Source organism: Pistacia vera, unplaced genomic scaffold (assembly GCF_008641045.1).
Source record: "Pistacia vera cultivar Batoury unplaced genomic scaffold, PisVer_v2 Contig454, whole genome shotgun sequence".
Taxonomy (NCBI): domain Eukaryota; kingdom Viridiplantae; phylum Streptophyta; class Magnoliopsida; order Sapindales; family Anacardiaceae; genus Pistacia; species Pistacia vera.
In genome coordinates this window covers 81,983-109,657 of record NW_022196284.1, presented here as the reverse complement: position 1 = coordinate 109,657, position 27,675 = coordinate 81,983, and the positions used below count along the sequence as shown (strand labels likewise).

Genomic DNA, 27,675 nt, shown 5'->3' with positions numbered 1-27,675 from the left:
AAGGTAACAAACTCCCCCATGGAGAGATAACAAAAAAAAAAAAAAAAAAAAAATTAAAGTTTAGCTGCAAAAAATAAATAAAAAAACTCCCCATGCTTCTACTATAAGTACTTACAAAAAGATTTCCAAAAATAAACTTATTAAAGAAATTCAAATCCAAATCCTTACAAAGAAAAAACAACTCCAACTGAAAAATGAAAACTAAAATGGAATTGTTCGATTTTGTATAGAGGACCCTCAAGAAGCTATTATTCACTCCCAATCTCTAATTCTGAAACTACTGTGCAAAAATATTATGATAGGGGGTGAGCCATCAACTTAGTAGTAAAATCTTACATAAAAAACATTTTAATAATTTATAGAACATGAGAACATGGGTAACTTATTCATTCATTCTAACATATCATCTTAATTAACCATGGACTTGAGCCAAAACATTTTCTCAATCGACATACCTTTGCAAATATCATTTTTTTTTAATTTTTTTTTTTTCATTCATAAAATGATTGAAAATTGAAGACTTGGGACTTTTTAGAAAAGGACATTTCTAAAAATAAACTCCACATAGATCTTTTGAAATTAGAGATAATTTCAGTTTTCCAAAAGATATTTAATTATTGTACTATATTACAAAATAATAACTTTTTTTTTTTTCAAGTCCAAAACAAGTTGGAAACAGTTTTCTATAAAAACCAATTTACCCTTATCTTAAGAAAGCACATAACATTTTTAACTCCATCATTTATTACTATTTCATTTGTAAACCATATGCATAAACAATGCAAATCGGTAAAATTTTACTTACCTCAATTCCCCAATCAAAACTTAGCTTGAAAGCTCACAAGCTCAACCCACACTTACAAAACTGAACTCCCATAAAAACGTTCATCTAATCCATCACAAGTTATATAAAATAAACGATCCAGAACCTTAAACTCCATAAAACACCAAAATATAACTCCAACAAATAGTTCACTTATTACACCTCACAAACCCTGCCGAAAAATAAAAAAATTGTTGATGCATACATAAACTACCAATCACTAATGCATAGGTACCTTGGCCATGTTGTCTCGCTCATTCTCTATTATAGTGATTATCTTTGGATAGTTTTAAAGTGACTAGCCAAATGAGTACTTATTGGCTTTGCTCCATCCATGTTAACCTGTTGAGTACTTTCTTACATGCTCTTTTTGTGACAACTTCGAGAAGATTTTGGCTTTACTCTAATAATTCTCATACCAAGGATTTGTTGTAGCAGCTCCCAAATCATTACTAGCAAACTCCTTTGATAATTGTCTTTTTAGCTTGTCTATTTCTTGTTTACAAGCTCCTACAATCAACATGTCATCTACTTAGTAATAAGATGATATAGGAGTTTCCAAGATTCTTGAAATAATGCAAGTCAGTTTGGCATCTTAGGAAACCATTACTACAAATAAACTCTCAAACTCTTGTACCACTGTTTAGGCCTTGTTTTAGCCCATATAGACTCTTTTGAAGTTTGCACACCATTGTCTCCTTCCTTGTACTTTAAAACCTTGTGGTTACTCATATAAATTTCTTCATCTAGTTCTCCATGAAGAAATAATGTCTTACATCTAACTGCTCAAGTGAAGGTTTCCTTTGGCCCCAACCTAAGTATTGTTCTTATTGTAGTCAACTTAACAACTAGAGAGAAAATTTCAGTGTAGCCAATGTCTTCTTTCTAACAAATCATTTCACAACTAATCTTGCTTATATCACTTGCTACCATTATGTTCCTCTTTCACTCAATCCATTTATTTTACAATGCATTCTTCCCTGTGGTAGCTTTGTCAACTGTCAAGATTGATTTGTTAATGGTGAGTCCATCTCAACCTTCATAGCTAGCTCCCACGTGATTGAGTTCATCAACTTGTATCGCTTTCTCGTAACACTCTAGCTAGTTCACCACCATCAGTTAGTAAATATAGTGCAACGAAGGGAGTACCTTTGTGGCGGTCTTATAGTCTTGGAAGATTTTCTAGGTTCAAACACCAGCGTTCGTGGTTCAACTTCTGGAGCTATATTTTCTTGATCTTCTTGGTCATTGTCTTGCTGTCTTTAAATGAACTACCTCATGCTTCTTTACTTCAGTGCTTGGATTTTTTGACTTCATGTTAGCCTATCCTAATATCACATCTTCATTGAAGACGACATCTCTACTCCTTATAATCTTGCGGTTTTAATCATCTTTTTCTTTGTTGCTCTGTTTTTATTTTCCAGGATTTTTTAGCCTAGATTGTGGAACATCCAGTGATTCCAACTACACTGACAAGATAACAGGCATAGATTACATGTCAGATGCATACTTCATTGAGACTGGTGTCAACAATAAAATATCATCTGCATATGAAAATGATAATCTAGAACAGCAATTTTTGTATGTCAGAAGCTTCCCTGAAGGTAAAAGAAATTGCTACACTCTAAAACCTGAAGGTGGCTATTCTAAGTTTTTGATCAGGGCAAGATTCATGCATGGAAATTACGATGGCGAAGGCAGTACACCAAGTTTTGATCTATTTCTTGATTCAGAAGTGTGGGATTCAGTGGAATTGTCAAATCCATCCACTATCGTCAACAAGGAAATTATCCACACCCCCAAGAACAATTATATTTATGTGTGTCTTGTAAACACAGATTCCGGAACACCTTTCATTTCAGCTTTAGAATTAAGGCCCTTGAAAAACACCACTTATGTAACTCAATCAGGATCTTTGCAACTCAAAGGGAGGTGGTATGCTGGTGCAGCGACCAATGAGAACATCAGGTGAAATAATTTTATATTAACCTAAATTTGGTATGTTGATCTTGGTACTAAGCGATTGGTTATACAGGTATGGAGATGATGTTCATGATCGCATATGGACGCCCTGGGGATCAAACAGCTGGGAAACAAAAAGTAGCACCAAGTCAATCAATTTAATCAATAGTGCTTACGATTTACCATCCAGAATCATGAGCACTGCTTACATGCCAGCAAGTGGTAAAAATTATATTGATTTCGTTTGGGAAACTAATGAAACCAAGTCGACTTATGTCTACTTGTACTTTGCCGAAGTTGAAGTGAGACAAGCCAACCAGACTAGAGAAATGAACATCTATTCAAACGGACGGCTTTGGTATGGACCCTTTACACTCTCGTCCCTTTACATAACAACATTAGAAAGCACAGGTCCGATACTTGGAAAGAAGATTATCTACGAAATTGACAAGACTGAGAATTCAACTCTACCACCCATCATGAATGCCATCGAAATATACTGGGTAAAAGAGTTCTCTCAATTGCTAACTAACCAGCAAGATGGTATGTTCTTTAATCAAATCTTTTTGCGTCAGTTATGGAAGTTTTCATTTCTTTTCATTTCCCCTTTGATGGAGAGTTAACATTCAGCATAACTTAATTTCATTGTCATCTTATGCATTTAAAAATATTAGTTGATGCTATCATGATGATCAAGAGAAAATATGGAGTAAAAAGAAATTGGCAAGGAGATCCATGTGTACCTAAACTTTACATGTGGCAAGGTCTTGATTGCAGCTATACTGCTTATGAACCCCCACGGATCATATCCCTGTAAGTTTATACCTTTAAATCAAATAGAAATCTACTTCTTAACTTTCACCTAACACTGTCAACAAAATTATTAATTGGCATACAAGCAGGAACTTATCATCAAGTGGATTGTCTGGTCAGATAATTCCTTATATATTCAGTCTCACAGCCATACAATCTCTGTGAGCATCCCAATCTCATTCTGATGTGAACTTGTAAGTCTGTCGTCGAACTACTGAATCAAATAAGCTTAACTTTTTTCATCACCATTTCAGGGATTTGTCAAACAATTATTTGACAGGACAAGTGCCAGATTTTCTATCGGAGCTGCAATACTTGAGAATGCTGTAAGTTGAAATTATGACCGCAAAGAAAGTTTACTTATATATAGTTCTATTGATACAAAAGATAATCTGTATACATATTCTTCTGTAGAAACTTGGCAGGAAACAATCTCAAAGGTTCAATCCCAGCTGGACTCAAAGAAAAAGAGAAGAATGGTTTGCTGTCATTAAGGTATAATTTAAGTCCCAAAACTATGTTAAGACTTTTGTTGACATAGCATCGGACGATTTGCTTTCTTTCTTTCTCGTTCATTCCCTTATAAATTTTTCTCATAGGCCAATAAGAAAATTGTCAAATGTCTACATCAGTGAAAAACTATTTGTTGATATTTGTTTCAAGTTTTACAATTCTATAATCATCTGCTGGTTTCTAGTCTGGATGGGAATCCAAATCTTTGTGCTTCAGCATCATGCAGAGAGAAAAAGAAGTATATTGTTCCAGTGGTAGCATCAGTTGCTGCAGTTTCTGTCATTTTAACGGCATTANCTGATTATTATCCTAACCCCTAGGGCATCCCTTTCCCACAACCTATAGCCTTTGGTCCTTCTTGATACCCTAAAAAAACACATTTAAGAGACCTAGGCTCTAACTTCCCATCTCTAGTGTGTGCATAAGCTGTACACCCAAACAACTTGAGGTAATTAAGGTTTGGTTTCCTCCCTGACCATCTCTCTTTAGAACATTTAAAGCCTATCGAACTTGAGGGACTCCTATTGATTAGGTGAGTTGTAGTGGTTAGGGCTTCTCCCTATAAAGTTTTGGGCAAAGCAGCAGTAAATAAGAGGCATCTAACCCTTTCTAGAAATGTTATGTTCATCTTTTCTGCAATCCCATTCTATTGTGGGGTTCCCTTGACAATCCTATGCCTTAATACCCCCTGATTGCTACAATAAGTATCAAACTCTAGGTTACAGAACTCTAACCCATTATCAGTCCTAAGGGCCTTTACTTTTTTGTCTAATTGGGTTTCAACCAAGATTTTTCAACCTTTGAATTTAGTTAAGACTTTATCCTTAGTCTTGAGAAGGTATACCCATACCTTCTTACTATAATCATCTACAATGGAGAGGAAGTATGTGTTCCCTCCATGTGACTTGACCTTTTCAAGACCCCAAAGGTCAACATGCACATAGTCCAAACACTTTGCAACAAGATGAGTTCCTTTGTGGAAACTCATCCTGTGTTGTTTCCCAAGAACACATGTTTCACAAAAGCTTAAATAAAAAACAGATTCATTACCAAAATAACCCTGTTGTTTCAATGCATTCATGCTATTTTGGCCTATATGGCCCTATCTCAAATGTCATTTCTCTGCAGTAGATACATTAGTAGACAGTAAAGCAGTATTAAACACACTAGGATGGTATTAACCACATAAGATATAAAGGCCATTCTTTTTAACACCCCTTATCAATACATTTCCATTTTTGTACACTTCCAGGTAACCATTTTGTGCTTTATAAGAGCAGCTAGATTCATCTAATGTTCCAAGTGAAATCAGGTTACGCTTAAGCTCAGGTATGTATCTAACCCTAGTGAGCAAAACCACCTTACCATCATTCAGCCTAATGGTTATGTCACCTATGCCTTGCACCTCACAGGAATGGTTATTGCCCATGAATACAGTTTCCTGTTCACCAGTTTTAAGTCTTTGNTTATACTTGTCATGGATATGCAGAAAACCAAGCAGCTGGTATCTTGAGTTGGGAAGGGAGACTTCGAATAGCAACAGATGCAGCAAAAGGTAAAGGAGAATATGATCTGAATTTCGCATTTTGTTTTTCAGTTTGTTTATATTTTTTGTTTTTCTTCTATGATTTGAAATGATCAATAAGTCTATGCACTGAATTAATTCAAAATATAGGATTGGAGTATCTCCATAGCGGCTGTAAGCCTCCCGTCATTCATAGAGATTTGAAACCTGCAAATATCTTATTGAATGAAAATTTCGAAGCGAAAGTAGCTGATTTTGGCCTCTCCAGAAGTTTTCCAGTTGAGGGGGGAACTCATGTGTCATCAAAGAATATTGCTGGAACCCCTGGATACCTTGACCCTGAGTAAGGAGAACCGGATTATTAATGTTATACATATCCTTTTGTGATTAAAAAGATTTAATAAACTTTTGAGGCTAATATATTGTATTTAAGAAACTTTGTTGCATAATCTATTCCAAATTTGCTTAGACTGAGTCATCAATTTTTTTCCTGCAGGTACTTTGCCTCACATAGGTTAACCGAAAAATTTGATGTGTATAGTTTTGGAGTGGTTTTGCTAGAGATAATCACAGGTAAATGTGCGATTGAAAACGCTACCCAGGGGATTCATATAAGCAAACGAGTGGGTTCAATGATTGCAAAGGCGGATATTAGAAACATTATTGACCGAAGATTACAGGGAGACTTTGACATTAATTCTGTCTGGAGAGCTGTAGAAATAGCTATGGTTTGTGTTTCTTCACCTTCCAGTGGAAGGCCAACCATGAATCAGGTTGAGGCAGAACTGAATGAATGTTTAAAAATTGAGATAGCTCGCAAGAAAGAGAGCCCTGTGACCGAATCAAGAGATCCTAGAGGAATGGTCAATTTAGATCTACATACTGAATTATTTCCCCTTGCAAGGTAGTAAAACTTTTCATTGTATCTCTTCCTTCAGTGTATATGTATATATGCATTTGCATGTCAGGTTTTCCCCCTTCTTCAACTTCATGAATTATTGTGTATTTCAATGGATGACTAAAAAGGAAAGCAGCTATACTTCTACTTAAGTTTATGAACATTTTCTTCATAAAAAAATTGAATTGGTGTATTTTCTGTCTGGCTGATGTGGATGTTATGTAACGCCCCAACCTTGAGATACAATAAATGTACACCAAACCAAGGAGATACCTAAGACAGTTCAACTTAACTCTATCACTATTGTTGGAGTTGGTTGACTCACTTTGGTGTATAGGTACTCATTTTAAAGTGCAGCGGAATATTTACCATATTGATTATGCAATTCCAATTTGAACACATCAAACATGAGTGCGGAAAATAAAGAACACAGTCATGTACATGGTTTGGCTAAATCCACTTTTAGCCTACATCCATGGGACCTTGTCCAAATCTAAGTAATCCATTAAGTGAAAAACACATTACAAGATATAGTTCAAAGCTGATCTAAGTTACAGTAAAAAGAACTCTCTATTCAACTTTACACTTAGCACCACACTCTGAATCCTTAATATGTAGCAATTCCTGGGATCTTCTTCATGCCAAGAACACACCCAAGAACAGCTTGTGAACCACCAAGCTTCAAATGCTGAAGCAACACACCAGCATCAGCAAAGGAACCAACATTCCAAGAATTGACAAATATAAATATTCCACATTCTCCCCCTTTGTCAAACTTATGAACAAAGAACATAAAAGAGATCAAGTACAAACATGTTTCAATCAACCAAATAAACCTACATATTTGCACAAACAACAATACAAACAAAAATAACCAAAAACAACACAAATGTGAATACATATAGTAGATAAAACAAATAAAACATCAGGTAATAACTAAGGAGTTCAGAAGAAACAAAAAACTAAAGCAGTAGCAAACAGGTAACAAACTCCCCCATGGAGAGATAACAAAAAAAAAAAAAAAAAAAAAAAAATAAAAAATAAGTTTAGCTGCAAAAAAATAAATAAATAAACTCCCCATGCTTCTACTATAAAGTACTTACAAAAAGATTCCAAATAAACTTATTAAAGAAATTCAAATCTCAAATTTACAAAGAAAAAACAACTCCAACTGAAAAATGAAAACTAAAATGGAATTGTTCGATTTTGTTAGAGGTACTCCTCAAGAAGCTATTATTCACTCCCAAATCTCTAATTCTGAAACTACTGTGCAAAAATATTAATGATGAGGGGTGAGCCATCAACTTAGTAAGTAAAATCTTACATAAAAAAGCATTTTTATAATTTAATAAGAACATAATGAGAACATGGGTAACTTATTCATTCATCATAACTATCAATCTTAATTAACCATGGACTTGAGCCAAACATTTTCTCAATCGACATACCTTTGCAAATATCATTTTTTTTTAATTTTTTTTTCATTCATAAAATGATGAAAATTGAAGACTTGGGACTTTTTAGAAAAGGACATTTCTAAAATTAACTCACAATAGATCTTTTGAAATTAGAGATAATTTCAGCTTTCCAAAAGATATTTAATTATTGTACATATATTACGAAAATAATAACTTTTTTTTTTTTCAAGTCCAAAACAAGTTGGAAACAGTTTTATTTAAATACCAATTTTACCCTTATCTTGAGAAAGCACATAACATTTTTAATCCATCATTATTACTATTTCAATTTGTAAACCATATGCATAAAACAATGCAAATTCGGTAAAATTTTAATTACCTCAATTCCCCAATCAAAACTTAGCTTGAAAGCTCACAAGCTCAACCCACACTTACAAAACTGAACTCCCATAAAAACGTTCATCTAATCCATCACAAGTTATATAAAAAAACGATCCAGAACCTTAAACTCCATAAAACACCAAAAATATAACTCCAACAAAAATAGTCACTATTACAACTTCAGCAAACCCTGCCAAGACAAAAATAAAAAAATTGTTGATGCATACATAAACTACCAATCACTAATGCATAGGGTACCTGGCCATGTTGTCTCGCTCATTCTCTATTATAGGTGATTGATTTGGATAGTTTAGTGACTAGCCAAATGAGTACTTATTGGCTTTGCTCCATCCATGTTGAACCTGTTGAGTACTTTCTTACATGCTCTTTTTGTGACAACTTCGAGAAGATTTTGGCTTTATCTCTAATAATTCTCATACCAAGGATTTGTTGTAGCAGCTCCCAAATCATTACTAGCAAACTCCTTTGATAATTGTCTTTTTAGCTTGTCTATTTCTTGTTTACAAGCTCCTACAATCAACATGTCATCTACGTATAGTAATAAGATGATATAGGAGTTTCCAAGATTCTTGAAATAATAGCAATGGTCAGTTTGGCATCTTAGGAAACCATTACTACAAATAAACTCATCAAACTTCTGTACCACTGTTAGGCCTTTGTTTTAGCCCATATAGACTCTTTGAAGTTTGCACACCATTGTCTCCTTGTACTTTAAAACCTTGTGGTTACTGCATATAAATTTCTTCATCTAGTTCTCCATGAAGAAATAATGTCTTTAAATCTAAATGTCAAGATGAAGGTTTCCTTTGGCCCCTAACCTAAGTATTGTTCTTATGTAGTCAACTTAACAACTGGAGAGAAAATTTCAGTGTAGCCAATGTCTTCTTTCTACTAAAATCATTTCACAACTAATCTTGCCTTATATCACTTGCTACCATTATGTTCTCTTTCACTCAATCCATTTATTTACAATGCATTCTTCCTTGTGGTAGCTTTGTCAACTGTCAAGATTGATTTGTTAATGGTGAGTCCATCTCAACCTCATAGCTAGCTCCCACGTGATTGAGTCATCAACTTGTATCGCTTTTGTAACCACTACTAGTTCACCACCATCAGTTAGTAAAATATAGTGCAACGAAAGGGAGTACTTTGTGGCGGTCTTATAGTTTGGAAGATTTTCTAGGTTCAAACACCAGCGTTGTGGTTCAACTTCTGGAGCTATATTTTTTGATCTTCTTGGTCATTGTCTTGCATGTCTTTAAATGACTACCTCATGCTTCTTACTTCAGTGCTTGGATTTTTTGACTTCATGTTGAGCCTATCCTAATATCACATCTTCATTGAAGATGACATCTTTACTCCTTATAATCTTGCGTTTGATCATCTAGAAACAATAAATAAACTTAGCATCACCATAACCAATGAAAAAGCACTTCGTAGATTTAGTATCACGTTAGTTCTAACAGTAGAGTCAATGTGACATAAGCTAAATAACCAAACACTCTAAGAAATAATAATTTATCTCTATGCCACTCCAAACTTCTTCTAGGACCCTGCAATTTTGGTCTACAAAGGGTCTTCTTTTGAACAAGCAGGCTATGATATCAATTGGTAAGCCCAAAAGTCAGTATATACAATCCAAATAAGCTTACTAGACATTACCAACTTAAAATAACTGAAGTTAAAACTAGTCAAAAAAATAGGAAATGTTAACTCTTTTAAAATTTAAAAAAAAAAAAAATGAATTATGGGCATTTATGGAATTTATGAGGAGCTTAAGAAAAAAACTTTAATTTTAAACTTTAAAATAGGATGTCTTAAGAAATGGAGCTCTTTAGTACATTAATGGGGTACTGATAGCTCCACTCACTCAAATTATGCCTTGGACTAGTGTTACGTTGATAAATCATAAATTCTGATCACATAGATGGATTTGTCTTTGATTGGCATACCCTATTTTTAAATTCTTTGCATGTGGGAGACTAAGATTATTGACAAAAGACAAATTAACCTGAGCTTGTAGAATTAGCATACCCTTTTTCTTATCATATTGTTTCTTGAAAATTATTTCATATGAATGTGGTGACATGTTAATCATCTAATTGGATCTCAAGCATGAAAGTCTGCCTTAAAGCAGGTTAACAGAAGCCCCTTGATACTTTCTAACCAATAATGAATTAGACGTCTACTAGAGTGATCAATGTAAAACCTGACTTAAAAGTCTTTTGTAAGAGTCTCCATGTAAGACCAAATTGGCAATTGACTATTTTCATAGTGCTATGGTCGTTACTCACATTTTAAATATATGGTTCTTTACATGGTATGACACACTAATTATGAAGATTATGTGTGCTTTCCTCATCTAAAATAAGCTAAAGCAGCAATAGAGATTTTAAACATTCATCTGTGAATTCCTCTGCATGGTTGCTCTCACAACGCAGCTGGTTCATGTTTAGAGTCAATGGGTTTTTATAACTCAATTTTAAGCATAATTCTATTTTTATTCAATAACTTAAGGTTATACTAATATTTTTGCTCCGTTGAACCATATTTTTCCCAGGATTTATAGCATAGATTGTGGAATATAAGAAAAATCTAGATATACTGACAAGTTAATGGGCATAAATTACACTTCTGATGCAACTTTCTAGAGACAGGTTGTTGTAAAACCGAGTCTACCAATCAAGATCAAGAGTCAAACAACACAAGCAAAGATCAGAAAGAAAAACCATAAAAGAAGAACACGCGATCTTTTACCATGGTTCACTTGTTCAAGATTGAACAAGCTACGTGGCTCGTTGCACTATTATTAGTCACCTAAAGATTACAGATCACACAATCAAACTTCCCTTCAACCCCTTACAAGAATCACAATAGCTTCACTATTATACCCGTAAATCAATAATCCTAATAGAATTCTAAACTGATTTCTACCCACACAGAAATGCAACTTTGATGGGTGGTATAACCATAGATTTACACAATAGAAAAGTTCTATACAGACAACCCTAGTAGAGTAATTTTTTTTTTTTTTTTTTATTGAGTGACATCTATCGAACGAGAGAGTAAGAATGGGGAAAAACTTCAGCTTTTATATGGTTGACTAGCAGGTGAGTCTTCAGCCGTTGGATTGCTTGGAGATTAATGGCCAGAAATGCAAGTGTATTAAAGCTAAAACGGCAGCGTATAAGGCTTCACTAAATAACAATCTCACCTTGAAGCCTTTTTTTTTTTTTTTTTTTTTTTTTAGTCAACAACAAACTTGTGCAACAAGCTTCTCACATACTCCTTCTCAGCTCTATACAATCAGTCGATTTGTAGTAGGTTCAATCAATGCTTGAACTTTGCAGGAGTTACCACTTTTGTTCCCATATCAGCTGGGTTTTTCAGTTGGTATTTTAAGTAGATTCAAGTTCCCTTTTGTGATTTGATCTCAGACAAAATGATACTTCACATCCACGTGCTTCATCCTCTCATGTATACAAGGTTTTACTTAGATGAATGACATTTGACTGTTAGAAACACACAACACAAGTCCATCCATCAAACTTGCTTTTTTAAGATCCCTTGCAACCATATTGCCTCCTTGAAAGCATCAGTCACTGCCACGTACTCAGCTTCTGTTGTAGACAGTGCTACCAGTGGTTGTGGTTGTGATTTCCAACTAATGCAGTTTCCACCTAAGGTGAGCAGTAGGCTGTAGTGGTCTTCCTGAGTCTCGATCACCTGCAAAATCAGAGTCTACATACCCAACAAGATCAAATGTAGAGTTTCTTTTGCAAAAGTATAATCCAACATGCATTGTGCCATTAATGTATCTAAGCAACCATTTAATACAAACCCAATGTTCTATTCCTGGATTTGACATAAACCTAGTCAATAATGATATGCAAATGAAAGATCAGGTCTTGTGCTTATCATGGCGTACATGACAAATCCTATGGCACTTGAGTAGGGGATATTTTCCATTTCAGCCTTTTAGCATTAGTTTTTAGCACTATAATTTACTCAATGTAAAGTGACTTGCCAAGGGTATGTAACAGGTTTAGATTTAGTCATTCCAAACCTAGAAGTCAGTTTTTGCAGGTATGGTAGTTGGTGAAGTCTCAACCTATTTACTTTTTTGTTCCTATCAATTATCATCCCAAAATCCTTTTTGTAGACCCTAAATCTTCATATCAAACTCAGCAGTTAGTTTTGCTTATTTCATCTATTGTGACTTAGATTTGCATATTAGTAGCATGTCATCTACGTACAATAGTAGGATATAGGCACGTTATTTATGCAAGCAAAATAGAAACAATTATCATATTCGCTTCTAGTAAACCCAACTCCTACTATGAATGAGTCAAATCTCTGTCCCACTACCTATGGGATTGTTTAAGGCCATAGAGGGACTTATGCAATAAGCAAACATGTTCAGGTAGGTTCTATCCTTAAACCCAATAGGTTGGACATATATATTCTTCTCTTCCAATTCACCATGCAAAAATGTTGTTTTAACATCCAATTGTTCCAATCTAAATCATAATGAGCCACAATTGATAGCATTAGCCTTAAGTCTTAAACTTAACTACAGGTGAGAAGATTTCAATAAACTCAATACTGCCTCTGTGTGAAGCCCTTAGCCACAAGTTGGCTTTGAATCTTGGTAGGTCTAAGCGTGTATGCCTTCCTTTAATTTGTAAAGCCATTTACAGTCTACTAGCTTTTGGTCAATAGGTTTTGGGACTAAGGACCGGGTTTTGTTCAGCTTTAAGGACTTCATTTCTCCTTCATGGCTTCCAGCCATTTGTCTCTGTCTTGGAGCTGATGGCTTCTTGATAGGTTTCAAGTTTGACCTTTGTGTCTCTACACGGCAACCAAAGTTGTGTATATTAGGTCAGCATAGTGAACCTGTTTGAGGGCCTTATCTCCCTTCTAACTCTATCTCTTGCTAGCTAGTATTCGCCAGGTTTTCATTCTAGGCTTATCAAAGTTTTCAAGTTGTTCCCTCTTCATCTTGATCCTCATTGTTGGGCAGTGTAGGGTTTTAAGGTTCAGAGGCTTCTAGTTATTCAAGTGCTCTGTTAAGCTTGCTGGCTCTACCTCAAATTGAGATCTCTCATGATCAGGCATTTCAGGATCACTTTGACCTACCTGCATTGTCATTTGAAATCTTGCAAGGAAACATGAACTCATTAAAGAATACATCTCAACTGATTATATCCTACCCCTAGGGATCCCTTTCCACAAACCTATAGCCTTTGGTCCTTCTTGATACCCTAAAAAAACACATTTAAGAGACCTAGGCTCTAACTTCCCATCTAGTGTGTGCATAAGCTGTACACCCAAACAACTTGAGGTAATTAAGGTTTGGTTTCCTCCCTGACCATTCTCTTCAGAACTTTAAAGCCATCGAACTTGAGGGACTCTATTGATTAGGTGAGTTGTAGTGGTTAGGGCTTTCCCTATAAAGTTTGGGCAAACCAGCAGAATAAGAGGCATTAACCCTTTCTAGAAATTGTAGTTCATCTTTCTGCAATCCCATTCTATTATGGGGTTCCCTTGACAAACCTATGCCTTAATACCCCTGATTGCTACAATAAGTATCAAACTCTAGGGTACAGAACTTAACCCATTATCAGTCCTAAGGGCCTTGACTTTTTTGTCTAATTGGTTTCAACCAAGATTTTTCAACCTTTGAATTTAGTTAAGACTTATCCTTAGTCTTGAGAAGGTATACCATACCTCTTAATATAATATCTAAATGGAGAGGAAGTATGTGTTCCCTCCATGTGACTTGACCTTTTCAAGACCCCAAAGGTCAACATGCACATAGTCCAAAACATTTGCAACAAGATGAGTTCCTTTGTGGAAACTCATCCTGTGCTGTTTCCCAAGAACACATGTTCACAAAAGCTTAAATAAAAAACAGAGTCATTACCAAAATAACCTGTTGTTTCAATGCATTCATGCTATTTTGGCCTATATGGCCCTATCTCAAATGTCATTTCTCTGCAGTAGAACATTAGTAGACAGTAAAGCAGTATTAAACACACTAGGATGGTATAACCACATAAGATATAAAGGCATTCTTTTTAACACCCTTATCAATACATTTCCATTTTTGACACTTCCAGGTAACCATTTGTGCTTTATAAGAGCAGTAGATTCATCTAATGTTCCAAGTGAAATCAGGTTACGCTTAAGCTCAGGTGTATCTAACCCTAGTGAGCAAAACCACCTTACCATCATTCCGCCTAATGGTTATGTCACCTATGCCTTGCACCTCACAGGAATGGTTATTGCCCATGAATACAGTTTCCTGTTCACAGTTTTAAGTCTTTGGAATCAATTTCTGGGATCATATGAAAAGTATAGCCTGAGTCTAGCACCACTCATTACCTCTATCCGTGTTAGAAATAGTAAGTGCTTCAGAGATCTCAATGTTACTACTAGTGCTAGCTAGGTTGGTTTCAATACTAGCTGTGTTGTTCTTCCTAACGATTCGTAACAATTTTTCTTAAGATGTCTGTTTTATTACAAAAGAAGGACTTCCTAGATTCTCCCTTAGGTTTCCCATTCCCCTACCTTCTTTCGGTTTAGTGCCTAAGTTACTTTGAGAGTTCTTACCAGTTCTTATTAAACTGCCCAGAATCCAATCTACCTTTAACAAATAGATTATTACCATTTCTCTTCTGTATTCTCAGTTCTAGTTCCTAGACTTTAACCTAGAAACTATCAAATCCACAGGTATTGTGCCACTATACTGTAAGGATTCTTTACAACTAGAGTATTCTTCTGGTAGGGAATTTAACAGAATGATGGCAAGACTAGAGTCTCCTAGTTCTGGTCAGTACCTTTTAAGGTTAGGGTCAGCTTTAGAACTCATCCAAGTTTTCATCTAAAGATTTAGAAGTCCTTTTATATGAAAACAAGCACCTTTTAAGAAAGCTAAATTAGAGAGCAGACTTAAGAGCATATAAAGATTCGAGTTTACCCTAGAGATCGATTAGAGATTCCAAACCATCCACCTTCTGTAGCACGGTATCAGATAGGTTCATGATGATCAAATATACGTTTCTTCGTCTACCTCTACCTTCTTCTTCAGCTTTTCTTTAGGCCATTTGGAGTCATCCTTCTCTAGAGCAATTCCCACCTTATTGTGGGATAAGGGGGCCTTCATCTTCTTTTTCCAGGTGTTGAAATCAATCTTCCCATATATTGGGAGATCCATGAATGTGATACTCATGATTTGGGTTTAGCAGTAAACCCTAAGGAATCAAGATTATGATTATGGACTCGATTCTCTGAGATTTTTTTGGAGATTCTTGTTGTATTTGGAACCCTAGGACTCTTGGAACTACTTAATTGAAAAAGCCCCAATTTTTTTTTGAAAACCCTAGAAAATTTCCCAAATCAAGAAAACCGTAAAATATAAAATTCGAGGAACCATAAACTCAGCTCTGATACCATCGTTGTAAAACCGAGTCTACCTAATCAAGATCAAGAGTCAAACCAACCAAGCAAAGATCAGAAAGAAAAACCATAAAAGAAGAACACGCGATCTTTTACCGTGGTTCACTTGTTCAAGATTGAACAAGTTACATCCACGTTGAGCTCTAGAATATGGAGGCTTGCTGCACTATTATTACCATCACCCAAAGATTACAGATCACACAATCAAACCTCCCTTCAACCCCTTACTTACAAGAATCACAATAGCTTCACTACTATACCTGTAAATCAATAATCCTAAATAGAATTCTAACCTGATTCTCTACCCATACAGAAACGCAACTTTGATGGTTGGATTAACCACAGATTTACGCAATAGCAAAGCTCTATACAGAAAACCCTAGCAAAGTAATTTGTCTTTTTTTTTTCTTTTTTTTTTTTATATTGAGTGACTTCTATTGAATGAGAGAGTAAGAATGGGGAAAAACTTTAGCTTTTATATGGTTGACCAGCAGGTGAGTCTTCAGCTGTTGGATTGCTTGGAGATCAATGGCTAGAAATGCAAGATGTATTAAAGCTAAAATGGCAGTGTATAAGGCTTCACTAAATAACACAGGTGTTAGCAAAATTATAACACAAAAATACAATGATAACACCCTGGAACAGTAATTCCTGGATGTTAAAAGTTTCCCTGAAGAAATGAAAAATTGCTACACTTTAAAACCTGAACCGAGCAACATTAAGTTTCTCTATATTTGACAAATATGCAATTTATGGTATTCTGATGCTGACATTTTAGTTGAAATGCTTCAAATTTTGCTATTTAATCAATACAGATCAGTGTAGAACACAATGCTCTGTTCTTAGTGCCTGATAAAATACAAATAGAAGAAAGCAAAATAGACTACTCTGTAATTACATCACTAATATTAATATATACTTCTAAAATGATACTTTGAATTGACCTTATTAACTTGCTCTGAATTTCCTTTTGGAAGTTCTTGATGTAACTGTTACCTTTTCATTTAGAGAGTCTAATTTTTCTAAGAATACAGAAGATATGTACCATTGCGTGAGGCAAACTATCAAAAGGTAGTTGCATTCCTACATAATTTGATCTTGTTTAGTTTTTCAACTTCCACCATTTTTTTTTTGTTTCATTGACTTTGACTTGATAGTCAACAACTTGTTTTTATTTATACTTGTGTCCCTTTCACCTTCATGAGCCATTTTCTTGGGTTCTTCCGAGGACAAATTATCTACAACACGTGTGGAAAATTAAACTTCTGTTGCTTTATAAAGGTTTGATGTACAACCTTTGAATCCTTATAAACATAAATACATAATAAATAATTTATGTAGAAAAACAACGAAGACAACTGAGGATGATTCTGAATTCTGAATTTTCTTCTATCTTGAACATCCAAATACTTTTATGAGTGAAATAAAACTTGCAACTATATTAGTTTGTGGATTCTATCATATTTAAAAGAATCATGTTGTAATAAATGATTCGTTGGTTTCTGATAATAATTTACCTGAAAAATTGAAAAACTAATCATATTTGTGAAAAAATTACGCAAACTTGTTGCCTGAGAACTCAGATAATGGTAACAGTTACTTGGTCTATTAGAGGGTTTGGGTTTTTTATGTAACCAGTAGAAAGGTACCATTGCATTAGGCCAACTATGAAAAAAGGAAAATTGTTACATCCCTACAAACTGGCTCTTTTTTGTTAAAATTGAAAGGGCAAGAGAGGCAATTAAAGAAAGTCGAAGTATGCATAAGAGATATCTTTGAAAGGACAAGAGAGACAACTGAATTGGTCGGAGTATGCCCGAGAGACATATGAGGGAAATTCAATTTAATTATACTGAGTTGTTCAATTTGAGTTGTCAATACACAACCTATTTATACAAACGTGTGATAGCTGTATAAGGATATAAAATATTACAACTAATGATACAATTTCAACAATAAAGCAAAGAAAATCATATCTTAGCATAATTAGGAATAAGAATAATTCATATATTCTTATTCCATGTCCAAATGATATGTGAATCAATGTCACATATTTTCTTTTCATATTCGCATGTCAACACAACCCCTCAAGCTTTTGGTTTGTATAAGTCATAAACTCCAAGCTTGCATAGTGGATGTGAATATTGTCTGTCATTAGATTAGAGTGGATTGATTAGCGGAACCATGATTATTAGAGAAGTTATCTAATCCAAGTGCCAATGTATCTTGCAAGTTAAAGCAAAACTTGAGGCTAGAGAATGGGTTGATTAGCAGAACAACTCAATAAAAATTAAAAAAAATCTCCCTCTCAACTTCTCTCACTCACGTCTCCTGAAGGTTAGCTTACTAAAATATTGAAGTTTTAAGTTTAAATAAGCTCCTTAGATGGTTAAATCTATAATTTACCAGGAATATTTATATTGTTGTAGCCTTGTAGGAACAGTGAAGAAGATGAAGAACTGGCTGCTTTGCTGCTAATCATTTTGGGTGCTTTAAGCTATAAAATGCGGAGAAAGGGCAAAGGAATAGGTATGTAAGATTGATGTTAAAATTATATTGAAAACTACATGAAAATATGCAAGAAAATGACAAACTACTGTTTTTGAAGAATCTTATTAATGCCTATAGTTTTAGAGTATTGGGTTTGGGTGAAAAGTTTTAGTGAGGTGAGACAAAGAATAGGTTAAAGAAATCTTTATCTATTATCTTTGTTTTCCTAGCTCTTGTTTGTACGTGAGAAAAAGGATTATCATTATCACTTTGAAAACTTCCTTTCTAAACCACACAAATTATGGGCGCCTAATCTATAAAAACGAATGGCCTCCATCTCTCATTGGATGCAATTAAATATTTAAATTATCATGTATAGTGTGTTAAATAGGTGTATTAAATTAAAATATATCTTATGTATTGTGTATCATGTATTTAAATTTATCATGGTTTGTTCATGTATCTTATTCAAGAGAAAGTTAATTAAGTTGCTAAATTAATTAGTTTTTTTTTTTTCTTTTTTTTATAGGAATCTCTTTGACTCTTATTTTTGGGATCCCATTTTGGTACTAACTCATTATATGTTTATCGAATTTGGAATCCAAAGCATTAACAAATAAGATTATGATATCCAATTATTTCAAGAGACTGAAGAAAAGTCTAGCAAAAAATGTTGATGGAGACTCTACTGATATTGAGGTTAATCAAACCCCATTAGAANCACGTTATTTATGCAAGCAAAATAGAAACAATTATCATATTCGCTTCTAGTAAACCCAACTCCTACTATGAATGAGTCAAATCTCTTGTCCCACTACCTATGGGATTGTTTAAGGCCATAGAGGGACTTATGCAATAAGCAAACATGTTCAGGTAGGTTCCTATCCTTAAACCCAATAGGTTGGCACATATATATCTTCTCTTCCAATTCACCATGCAAAAATGTTGTTTTAACATCCAATTGTTCCAATTCTAAATCATAATGAGCCACAATTGATAGCATTAGCCTAATAGTCTTAAACTTAACTACAGGTGAGAAGATTTCAATAAACTCAATACCTGCCCTCTGTGTGAAGCCCTTAGCCACAAGTTTGGCTTTGAATCTTGGTAGGTCTAAGCTTGTTATGCCTTCCTTTAATTTGTAAAGCCATTTACAGTCTACTAGCTTTTGGTCAATAGGTTTTGGGACTAAGGACCAGGTTTTGTTCAGCTTTAAGGACTTCATTTCCTCCTTCATGGCTTCCAGCCATTTGTCTCTGTCTTTGGAGTTGATGGCTTCTTGATAGGTTTCAAGTTCTGACCTTTGTGTCTCTACACCGACAACCAAAGTTGTGTATATTAGGTCAGCATAGCTGAACCTGTTTGAGGGCCTTATCTCCCTTCTAACTCTATCTCTTGCTAGCTAGTATTCTGCCAGGTTTTCATTCTAGGCTTCATCAAAGTTTTCAAGTTGTTCCCCTTCTTCATCTTGATCCTCATTGTTGGGCAGTGTAGGGTTTTAAGGTTCAGAGGCTTCTAGTTATTCAAGGTGCTCTGTTAAGCTTGCTGGCTCTACCTCAAATTGAGATCTCTCANATATGGACAAAATAGGTTGTGTTATTGAACGTTTTATTGGGATTGTGCATGTTAAGAATACTTCTGCAAAGTCTTTGAAAATTGCAATAGATGCCTTTTTTGTAAAGTATAGATTGAGTTTGACAAGTTTGCGGGGGCAAGGTTACGATGGAGCAAGCAATATGAGGGGTGAGTTCAATGGTTTGAAGACTTTGATATTGAGAGGAAATAAATTTGCTTTCTACATTCATTGTTTCTCTCATCAACTCCAATTGGCGCTAGTCAAAGTTGCAAGTAAACATTCAGCATTGGGTGAATTTTTTCAAACTCTTTCTATGTTATCAAACACTGTAGCAGCATCTTGCAAGCACAGAGATCTTCTACGTGATAAACAACATGAATATGTGATATCTTTGATTTCTAATGGTGATATTCTGATGGGACGCGGTTTGAATCAAGAATGCACTATTAAAAAACCAGGAGATACACGTTGGGGTTCACACATAGGGACAATTCATAGTGTCATAAACTTATTTTCTTCTGTTGTTGGTGTGCTTAGGGTGATTGAGATTGAAGGAGATTATTGGCAAAACAAAAGTCAAGCAAGGAGTTTATTACGAATCATGGAGAATTTTGAATTCGTCTTTTTGTTATTCTTGATGAAGAAAGTATTGGGAATCACATATGAACTGTCATAAGCATTACAAAAAAAAGATCAAGATCTTTTTAATGCGATGCAGTTTGTACAAATTTCGAAGTGTCGATTACATAAATTGAGAAATGAAGACACTTGCTTCGACATATTATTGAAAGAAGCTTATGATATGTGTAAAGATAATGACATACCAATCCCGGAGAACATGGAAGATAATTTTGGGAGGACAAAACGAGGGATTGCGCTAATTACGAATAAACATTATTTTAAGGTGGAATTGATGTACACAGTTTTAGATAACATTCAAGAAGAACTCAGTAATCGTCTTGATGAAGTAAATATGAGGCTGCTTCAATGTATGGCATCTCTTGATCCAAGTAACTCTTTTGCTGCATTTAACAAAGACAGATTACTTGGGTTTGCAAAGTTCTATCTTGTCGATTTTCCTCAACACGATATTTGGTTGCTCAATAATCAACTTGAAAACTATTATGAGCATTTTAGCACCAACGCCAATTTCACTCATGTTTATGGGATTGTTGATCTTGCAAAAAAAATGGTTGAGTTTAAGAAGGATGTTGCTTACGACAAAGTTTTTTTGCTTATTAAATAAGCACTGGTTTTGCCCGTGGCTACTGCAACAGTTGAAAGGGTGTTCTCTGAAATGAATCTTGTTAAGAATACTTTGCGTAATCGAATGGGAGATGAGTGGATGAACAGTTGCTTAGTAGTTTACATTGAAAAGGAAGTTTTTGCTACAATTCAAAATGAAGATATCATTGAATATTTTCAGAACATAATGAAGCGGAAAATCGTGTTAAATTGAAGATCTTCAGGTATACTATTCTAACTTGCTTTTATTTTTAAATAATCAATATTCATATTATTTAGATCTTTAGGTATACCATTCTAACTTGATTTTTGGGTCAATACGCAGAGGATGTGTGGATCTTTAATCTAGACGGTTGAGTTAGAATGTTAACGTCTGGATCTGGATTTGGAGTTATTGTAATCCATCTCTTTGTAAACCTTTGTGTATTTTAGTTTTATTAGAGTTGTGATTGAGCTCTAAATTTGTGTAGAATATTTTTGGTGGATTTGTGGTTGTTGTAAACTCTTTTGATTATATTGGATTTAAGTGGATCGTTAGATTCCCGTGGTTTTTTTTATCTCTTCACATTGAAGAAGTTTTTCCACATAAAAATTTTCTTGTGTTTCCTTATGAATTGGATGTTATTTTCTTATGTTTCACTAGTTGATTTGGCAAATAGTGGCGGAGCGATGGGGCCCCCCAGGCAAAAATCCTGGGTCCGCCACTGGCCGCAAGTGATTCTTAGCTGTAGCTAGATGTTTCCAAAATTGAACCACTTCAAAAACTGAAAAATACAAAACTATGAAAAGAAGACATGTTTCATACACAATCTTATCAATTCGGTTTAAGGTTACATATAAAATTATAGAGATATGCTACATGATTAGCTCTTCTGTGTTCAGGATATTATTAAATTACATGTACATTTGCAATAACAGAATTAAGTCATCATTTACTCATTAGTCTCCAATTTGCTGCATAATAACCAGTTATTCAGAAAAAAATTCAGAATTACATTGGATGATTTTGCTCCTGTGTTATCAGAAGAAATCTAACCATTGCAATTGAAAACTATCAGAAATGGTAAAATCTCAACACAACTTGCTGTTGCTTAGTTGGTTGGTTACTCCTATATGCAAAAATTGGTTGAATGACAAAATGAAATGCAAGTGTGCTTGCATAGATCAATTCTCCTAAAAGAATTATTTACTCTGTGTCCCAACAATAAGCTGAAAAGACTAATAAAGGTCAAGAGCACAGTGTTGCACAAAAAGTTTGGCATTTTGTCCCTGACTTGCTTGGAGTAAGAGGTTTCTTGAACTGCATCACATCGATGTCTCTATAACTTCCATGAGTCGGTTTGTCGCCTTATGCAGGAGCAGATCATCAAGAACTATCTGTGAATAATTTCAACCTCTACAGTACCATACATTGATGTTGGACAATGTTATATTAAAAACATTTCCATTTGAAATATTCAATCTTATAAGCAGAAGATAACAATAAAAATTATTGTAATGTTCAGGCTTTTAAGAATTCACATTTTCTATTTACTTTGACAAGTTCAAATATGGATAAATTTTGTTACAATCTCAAGAAAATAATTTTCTATTAAGCCACTGTTGTTACAAGTATTATCAATAATGATCTTTTGCCTGCAACTTGTAGTTGATGTGGTATCAGATTAGGTACTCGACTTTGAAATATACTCCATTATTTGGTAGTAAAAAATCTGATACTTAAATTTTCCTTTTTTACAGAAACCTTACTTGATGAAATCTTTTTCAAGAGTCTCCTTCACAGATCATGCAGGAAATTTACTTTCCTTTCTTTTAGGTTAAGGTCATTGTTTAACTCAGTCACATTAATTTATTTTACAAATATATTTGCAATTGAAATTTCGCAAGCACATCATAATGAATACACATGATAGGAACATTTCAGTAAACAATTTTTCGGTTTGTTCTAATGACTTAATCATCAACGGCTTGTTGGAAGTCACATTATATTTATGCTGGTGTCCCTTTCACCTTCATGAGTCATTTTCTGGGGTTTTTCTTCGTACAAAATTGTCCACTACGCTTTGTGGAATTGAATGAGTCCTTTGCAATTGAGGTAGCTGGAAAGAAAATGAGCAAGGATGCTGAATCAAAAGATTGCATGTTATTGATGAACTTGAATCTCGATACTGAATTTTCTCCCATACTAAGGTAGTACTTTCACAAAAGATATCCCATTTCATTATGCGTAATTGTATGTTCTTATATTTTCCAGGTGTTGGACCAACCTTCTCATGTACTTGGAAGAAAAATAAAGAAATAAAGCAGCCATTTTCTATTTTGTGTAACATAGATTAGCATAAGAAAAAAGAGCTGCTGCAGTTTTTGAAGCAGAACAGAGAAGAATGCTGCATTATTTGGTTTTTGACATTTAACTGTTTAACTGATCACCAACACTAGTTAGCCTGGAAATGCAGACAAGGGTCATTTTCGTGACTGCAAATAACATACATATTCACAAGCAGGGCTGCATATATGAATACGTACTTAAACTCTGAGCACATGAAACAAATAACTATTGATATGTGTTTTTCTTCTCCAAATATCTGTACCTCCTACCGAGGGGAAGAAAAAAGTTCTAACCTCTAATGAAGCAAGAAGTTGTTTCCAAACAATGGTATCACTAGTTTTTTATGACATGACATGACTGTTACACCGATCGTCACAGTCTAAAAATTAAACCTAAATACCGTAGCAGCGGCAAGCAGGATCGAATCCACAGGGAGCAAGACTAACAACCTAATGTATTTTAAGTAGCGGAAATGAAATTGGCAATGGATTAATGAAACTAAGTCAAATAATGAAATAGTGCAATTAAAACTAATAAAAACTTTATAATAAAAATGTTGCCATTACGGTTTTGGTTCGACACGAGACCGACTCATACAATTCTCCTCCACCCTCTACGATCCCCTAAACCTACAAGGCAAGGTAAATCAATGAAATGGTTTCCTGACACTCTAGGTATAATCTATCCTGTCTCACCCGATCACTCAAGTTCGATTGGTTAAAGACTATCATTGAACGTCGATAAACGCTACAAGGCAATACCACTAGTTGGTACGCGATTAACAAATACAATNTTGGAAATTCCATCTATATCCTTTGATTCTTTACAAATACACCCCCATCCAAACACAATCTCTACTAAATTTCCTTACATTTTACTCCTCACTTTTCCTACTAATTAGGGGTAGAATGGTCATTGTGCCCCAAAAGAAGAATTCTCTAGAAAACTCAAGAAACTTTGTATTAGGCTCGTCGCCGCGGCGAAGAACTTTTCGTCGCCCCAGCGAAACAGGGCAGAACCTACCCGTGGGTGCAGCTCCTCCTCGCCGCGGCGAAGCTTCTTCTTCTCCCCGGCGAAGATTGGATTTCCAACTTCACCAAAACCCAACCAATTTCAAGGCAACAAATCAACCAAATCAACATACATGATAACAAACAAACTCAATTGAAGCTGAAACAATAAACTTTTAACTAACACAGCAAATCTTAAATACGTACCTCAAGTGGGATATTACAGTTTAGCTCTCTTTCTTTTCTTTGTTAAACTCCAGTGCATAAACAACAACAATTTCTTATCATCTTCTGTTGATTCTAGTGTGGATGGAAATTCAAATCCTTGTCCTCCGGTTTCATGCAAAGAGCAAAAGAAGTTTAACATTGTGCCTGTGGTGGCATCAGTTGTTTCTGTTTTGGTAGTTTTAGCTGCAATATTGGCAATTTTGTGGATCCACAGAAGGAGAAAAGGTACCAACAGTAACAATTCCTTAACATACCAAAAGAAAATATATATATATATTATAATTGAGAATTGATGCTAACTAAGAATTTTTTTCAGTGGGGAAGAAGGGGTCATTGGAGTTAAAAAAAAGAAGGTTCACATACTCAGATTTGGTGACAATTACAAATAACTTTGAGAGGGTTCTCGGGAAGGGAGGATTTGGAGCAGTCTACCATGGTTACTTGGACAATACTCAAGTAGCTGTTAAGATGCTCTCGGCATCATCAGCTCAAGGATACAAGGAGTTTCAAGCTGAGGTACACAAATTTTTTTGCTATTAAACTATTTTACATATATACTAAGATATGGACTTTTCTGTACAGGTTGAACTTTTACTCGAAGTTCATCATAAAAATTTAACAAGTCTTGTTGAGTATTGTGACGAGGGCAAAAATATTGGACTGATCTATGAGTTCATGGCTAACGGAAACTTAGAAGCACATCTCTCAGGTTTGATAAAATTATTTTCACTTACTACTATATTTCTTTTCATACATATGTCTTGATAACTTATTCAATTTAATTTGTTACGGTTCCTTATACTATCTATTCATCAAATTATGTTGTTTGATGGATATGAAGAAAAAAAATGAAAATGTCTTGAAATGGGAAGGGAGACTACGAATAGCAACAGAGGCAGCACACGGTAAGGAACTACCTGATTATCAATTTTCTTTTCGGTTTCTTTCAGTCTAGACTTCCAAGTGATTTCAAACTTGTATGCATTGAACGTAGGACTCGAGTATTTGCATAGCGATTGTAGGCAACCCACTGTACACAGAGATGTGAAGTCTACCAACATCTTATTGAATGAAAAATTTCAGGCGAAATTATCTGATTTTGGCCTTTCCAGAATCTTCCTAGTTGAAAGTGGAACTCATGTGTCAATAACTAATATTGCTGGAACCCCTGGATATCTTGACCCTGAGTGAGTAGATAAATTATTATAATCTTAAACTGCACAACCATAAATGAAAGAAAGTTAGCTTCAAGATATATTGGAAATTAAGATCAGACTGGATCATATCTTAAATTTGGTCCTTCAGATACTACATATCAAATAGGTTAACAGAAAAAAGTGATGTGTACAGCTTTGGAGTGGTTCTCTTAGAGATAATTACAAGCAAACCGGTCATTGAAAAATCCTTTGAGAGGACACATATTAGTCAATCGGTGAATCTCATGCTTACAAAGGGGGACATTAAAAACATTGTTGATCCAAGATTACATGGAGATTTTGACATCAACTCTGTCTGGAAAGCTGTAGAAATAGCAATGGCTTGTGTTTCTCGGGATTCCACCAAAAGGCCAACCATGCATCAGGTAGTAATGGAATTAAATGAATCTTTAGCAATTGAGATAGCTCGTGCAAAGGCAGGCAGTAACAATAAATCAAAGGACCATAATGCAGTGATTGAATGAAATAGAGACAACAACAGGAACAAAATAATAATAGTTAAACAAAACAAACAGTAAACAAAGAAAAATAATACGCGCGATTTACCCTGGTTCACCCAATGTGGGCTACGTCCAGCTGAGTCAATATTATTGCAATATGCCTCACCTCTCTCGTTTACAATGAATTAATTGCTCTCACACTCATAATAAGAGAAAAGTATGTTTATATACTAGGTTTAAGAGATTAAACCTAGTTTTACAAGGATTCTTATTCCTAAGCCCAACCCAAAAAGGAATTAATAACTTAAAAGAAATCCTACAGCGGTTATACATAGAAAAGCCCAAAACCGCCTACGGGCTTGGGGGCGCTACCCCCGCGACCCCCGCTCGCTGACCGGGCAGCGAGACCCCCGAATTCATCTCCGTTACCCATTAATGCTGAAGTAGTCGACAACTCCAACAGTGATCACTCTGAACCTGAATATTGAATTATCTCCAGTTGCAAGGTAGTGCTTTCTCAATACATGTTCTGCACTCATTTCAATGTTCTAATGTTTACATGTGCAGGGTTTTAGATCTTCTTCCAGTTCGGTTATTGTATACTTCAAGGAAGAAATAAAATTGAAAGAAACTGTAGTCCTATTTTGCTTGATGTCTTAAACCACGTTTATTTTCTGTGATATCTAGTTTATATGGGCGTCAGTTGATCTTTTCTACTCATTAAATGAATTTACAGTCAACGAGATCCTTTCTTGGTCATGAGTTTCAGTTTCATACAATCAAAGTGAACTGAAGCTCCACTATCCAACTTGAAACAACTGAAGTTGTAACTAATAACTGTTGAGTAAAATTTAGAGTACACAACTCTAAACTTACTAATGTTGGACCCAAAAAAGTAAACAAATTACTTGTATTATACCTACAATAAAAGATACTACGACACTTTTCAAAAACCACTCACAATTTGAAGAGAAATACAAACACTCAAAAGAAAACTCACAACTCACACTCAAGACACCATACTCAAACTAAGAATACAAATACTAAATTTTTGAAGGATACCTAACCCAAATGCAAGGGAGGGTATTTATAGTCCTCACCATGCAATCTGCACCACATAAATATAAAATTAAGAAATAATTATAACCACACAGTATTACCACATTCGACACACTTCTCCTAAAAAATCTATTTTCTATATCATTTTACAATTTTCTCTAAAAATATCTTTCTTCCACATTTGTTGAGAAGCTTATATTGTTTTGGAATAAGATAAAATGGATTGGGCTTTTATTTTACTTGGCTGAAATCAAAATATTGGTTGG

General features: G+C 34.7%; 1 protein-coding gene across 1 annotated transcript; it reads left to right on the top strand.

Annotated features, from left to right (window-relative positions):
• Window positions 1-373: 373 nt before the first annotated feature.
• LOC116144726 (putative leucine-rich repeat receptor-like protein kinase At2g19210) lies at window positions 374-26,374 on the top strand. The gene is made up of 13 exons (XM_031430163.1): window positions 374-377; window positions 2,248-2,791; window positions 2,859-3,328; window positions 3,460-3,598; window positions 3,688-3,759; window positions 3,853-3,924; window positions 4,013-4,093; window positions 24,770-24,918; window positions 25,010-25,209; window positions 25,276-25,403; window positions 25,537-25,598; window positions 25,688-25,880; window positions 25,999-26,374. The coding sequence occupies exons 1-13, from the start codon at window positions 374-376 to the stop codon at window positions 26,372-26,374; spliced, it is 2,490 nt and encodes an 829-aa protein (XP_031286023.1).
• The last annotated feature ends 1,301 nt before the right edge of the window (window positions 26,375-27,675 follow it).

What these genes read in the sequence shown, in the direction of transcription:
- LOC116144726 (XM_031430163.1), top strand. An exon ending in CTCACAGCCATACAATCTCT is followed by an intron (nt 3,760 to 3,852) that starts GTGAGCATCCCA and finishes TCACCATTTCAG; the next exon opens with GGATTTGTCAAACAATTATT. An exon ending in AGCAACAGAGGCAGCACACG is followed by an intron (nt 25,599 to 25,687) that starts GTAAGGAACTAC and finishes CATTGAACGTAG; the next exon opens with GACTCGAGTATTTGCATAGC.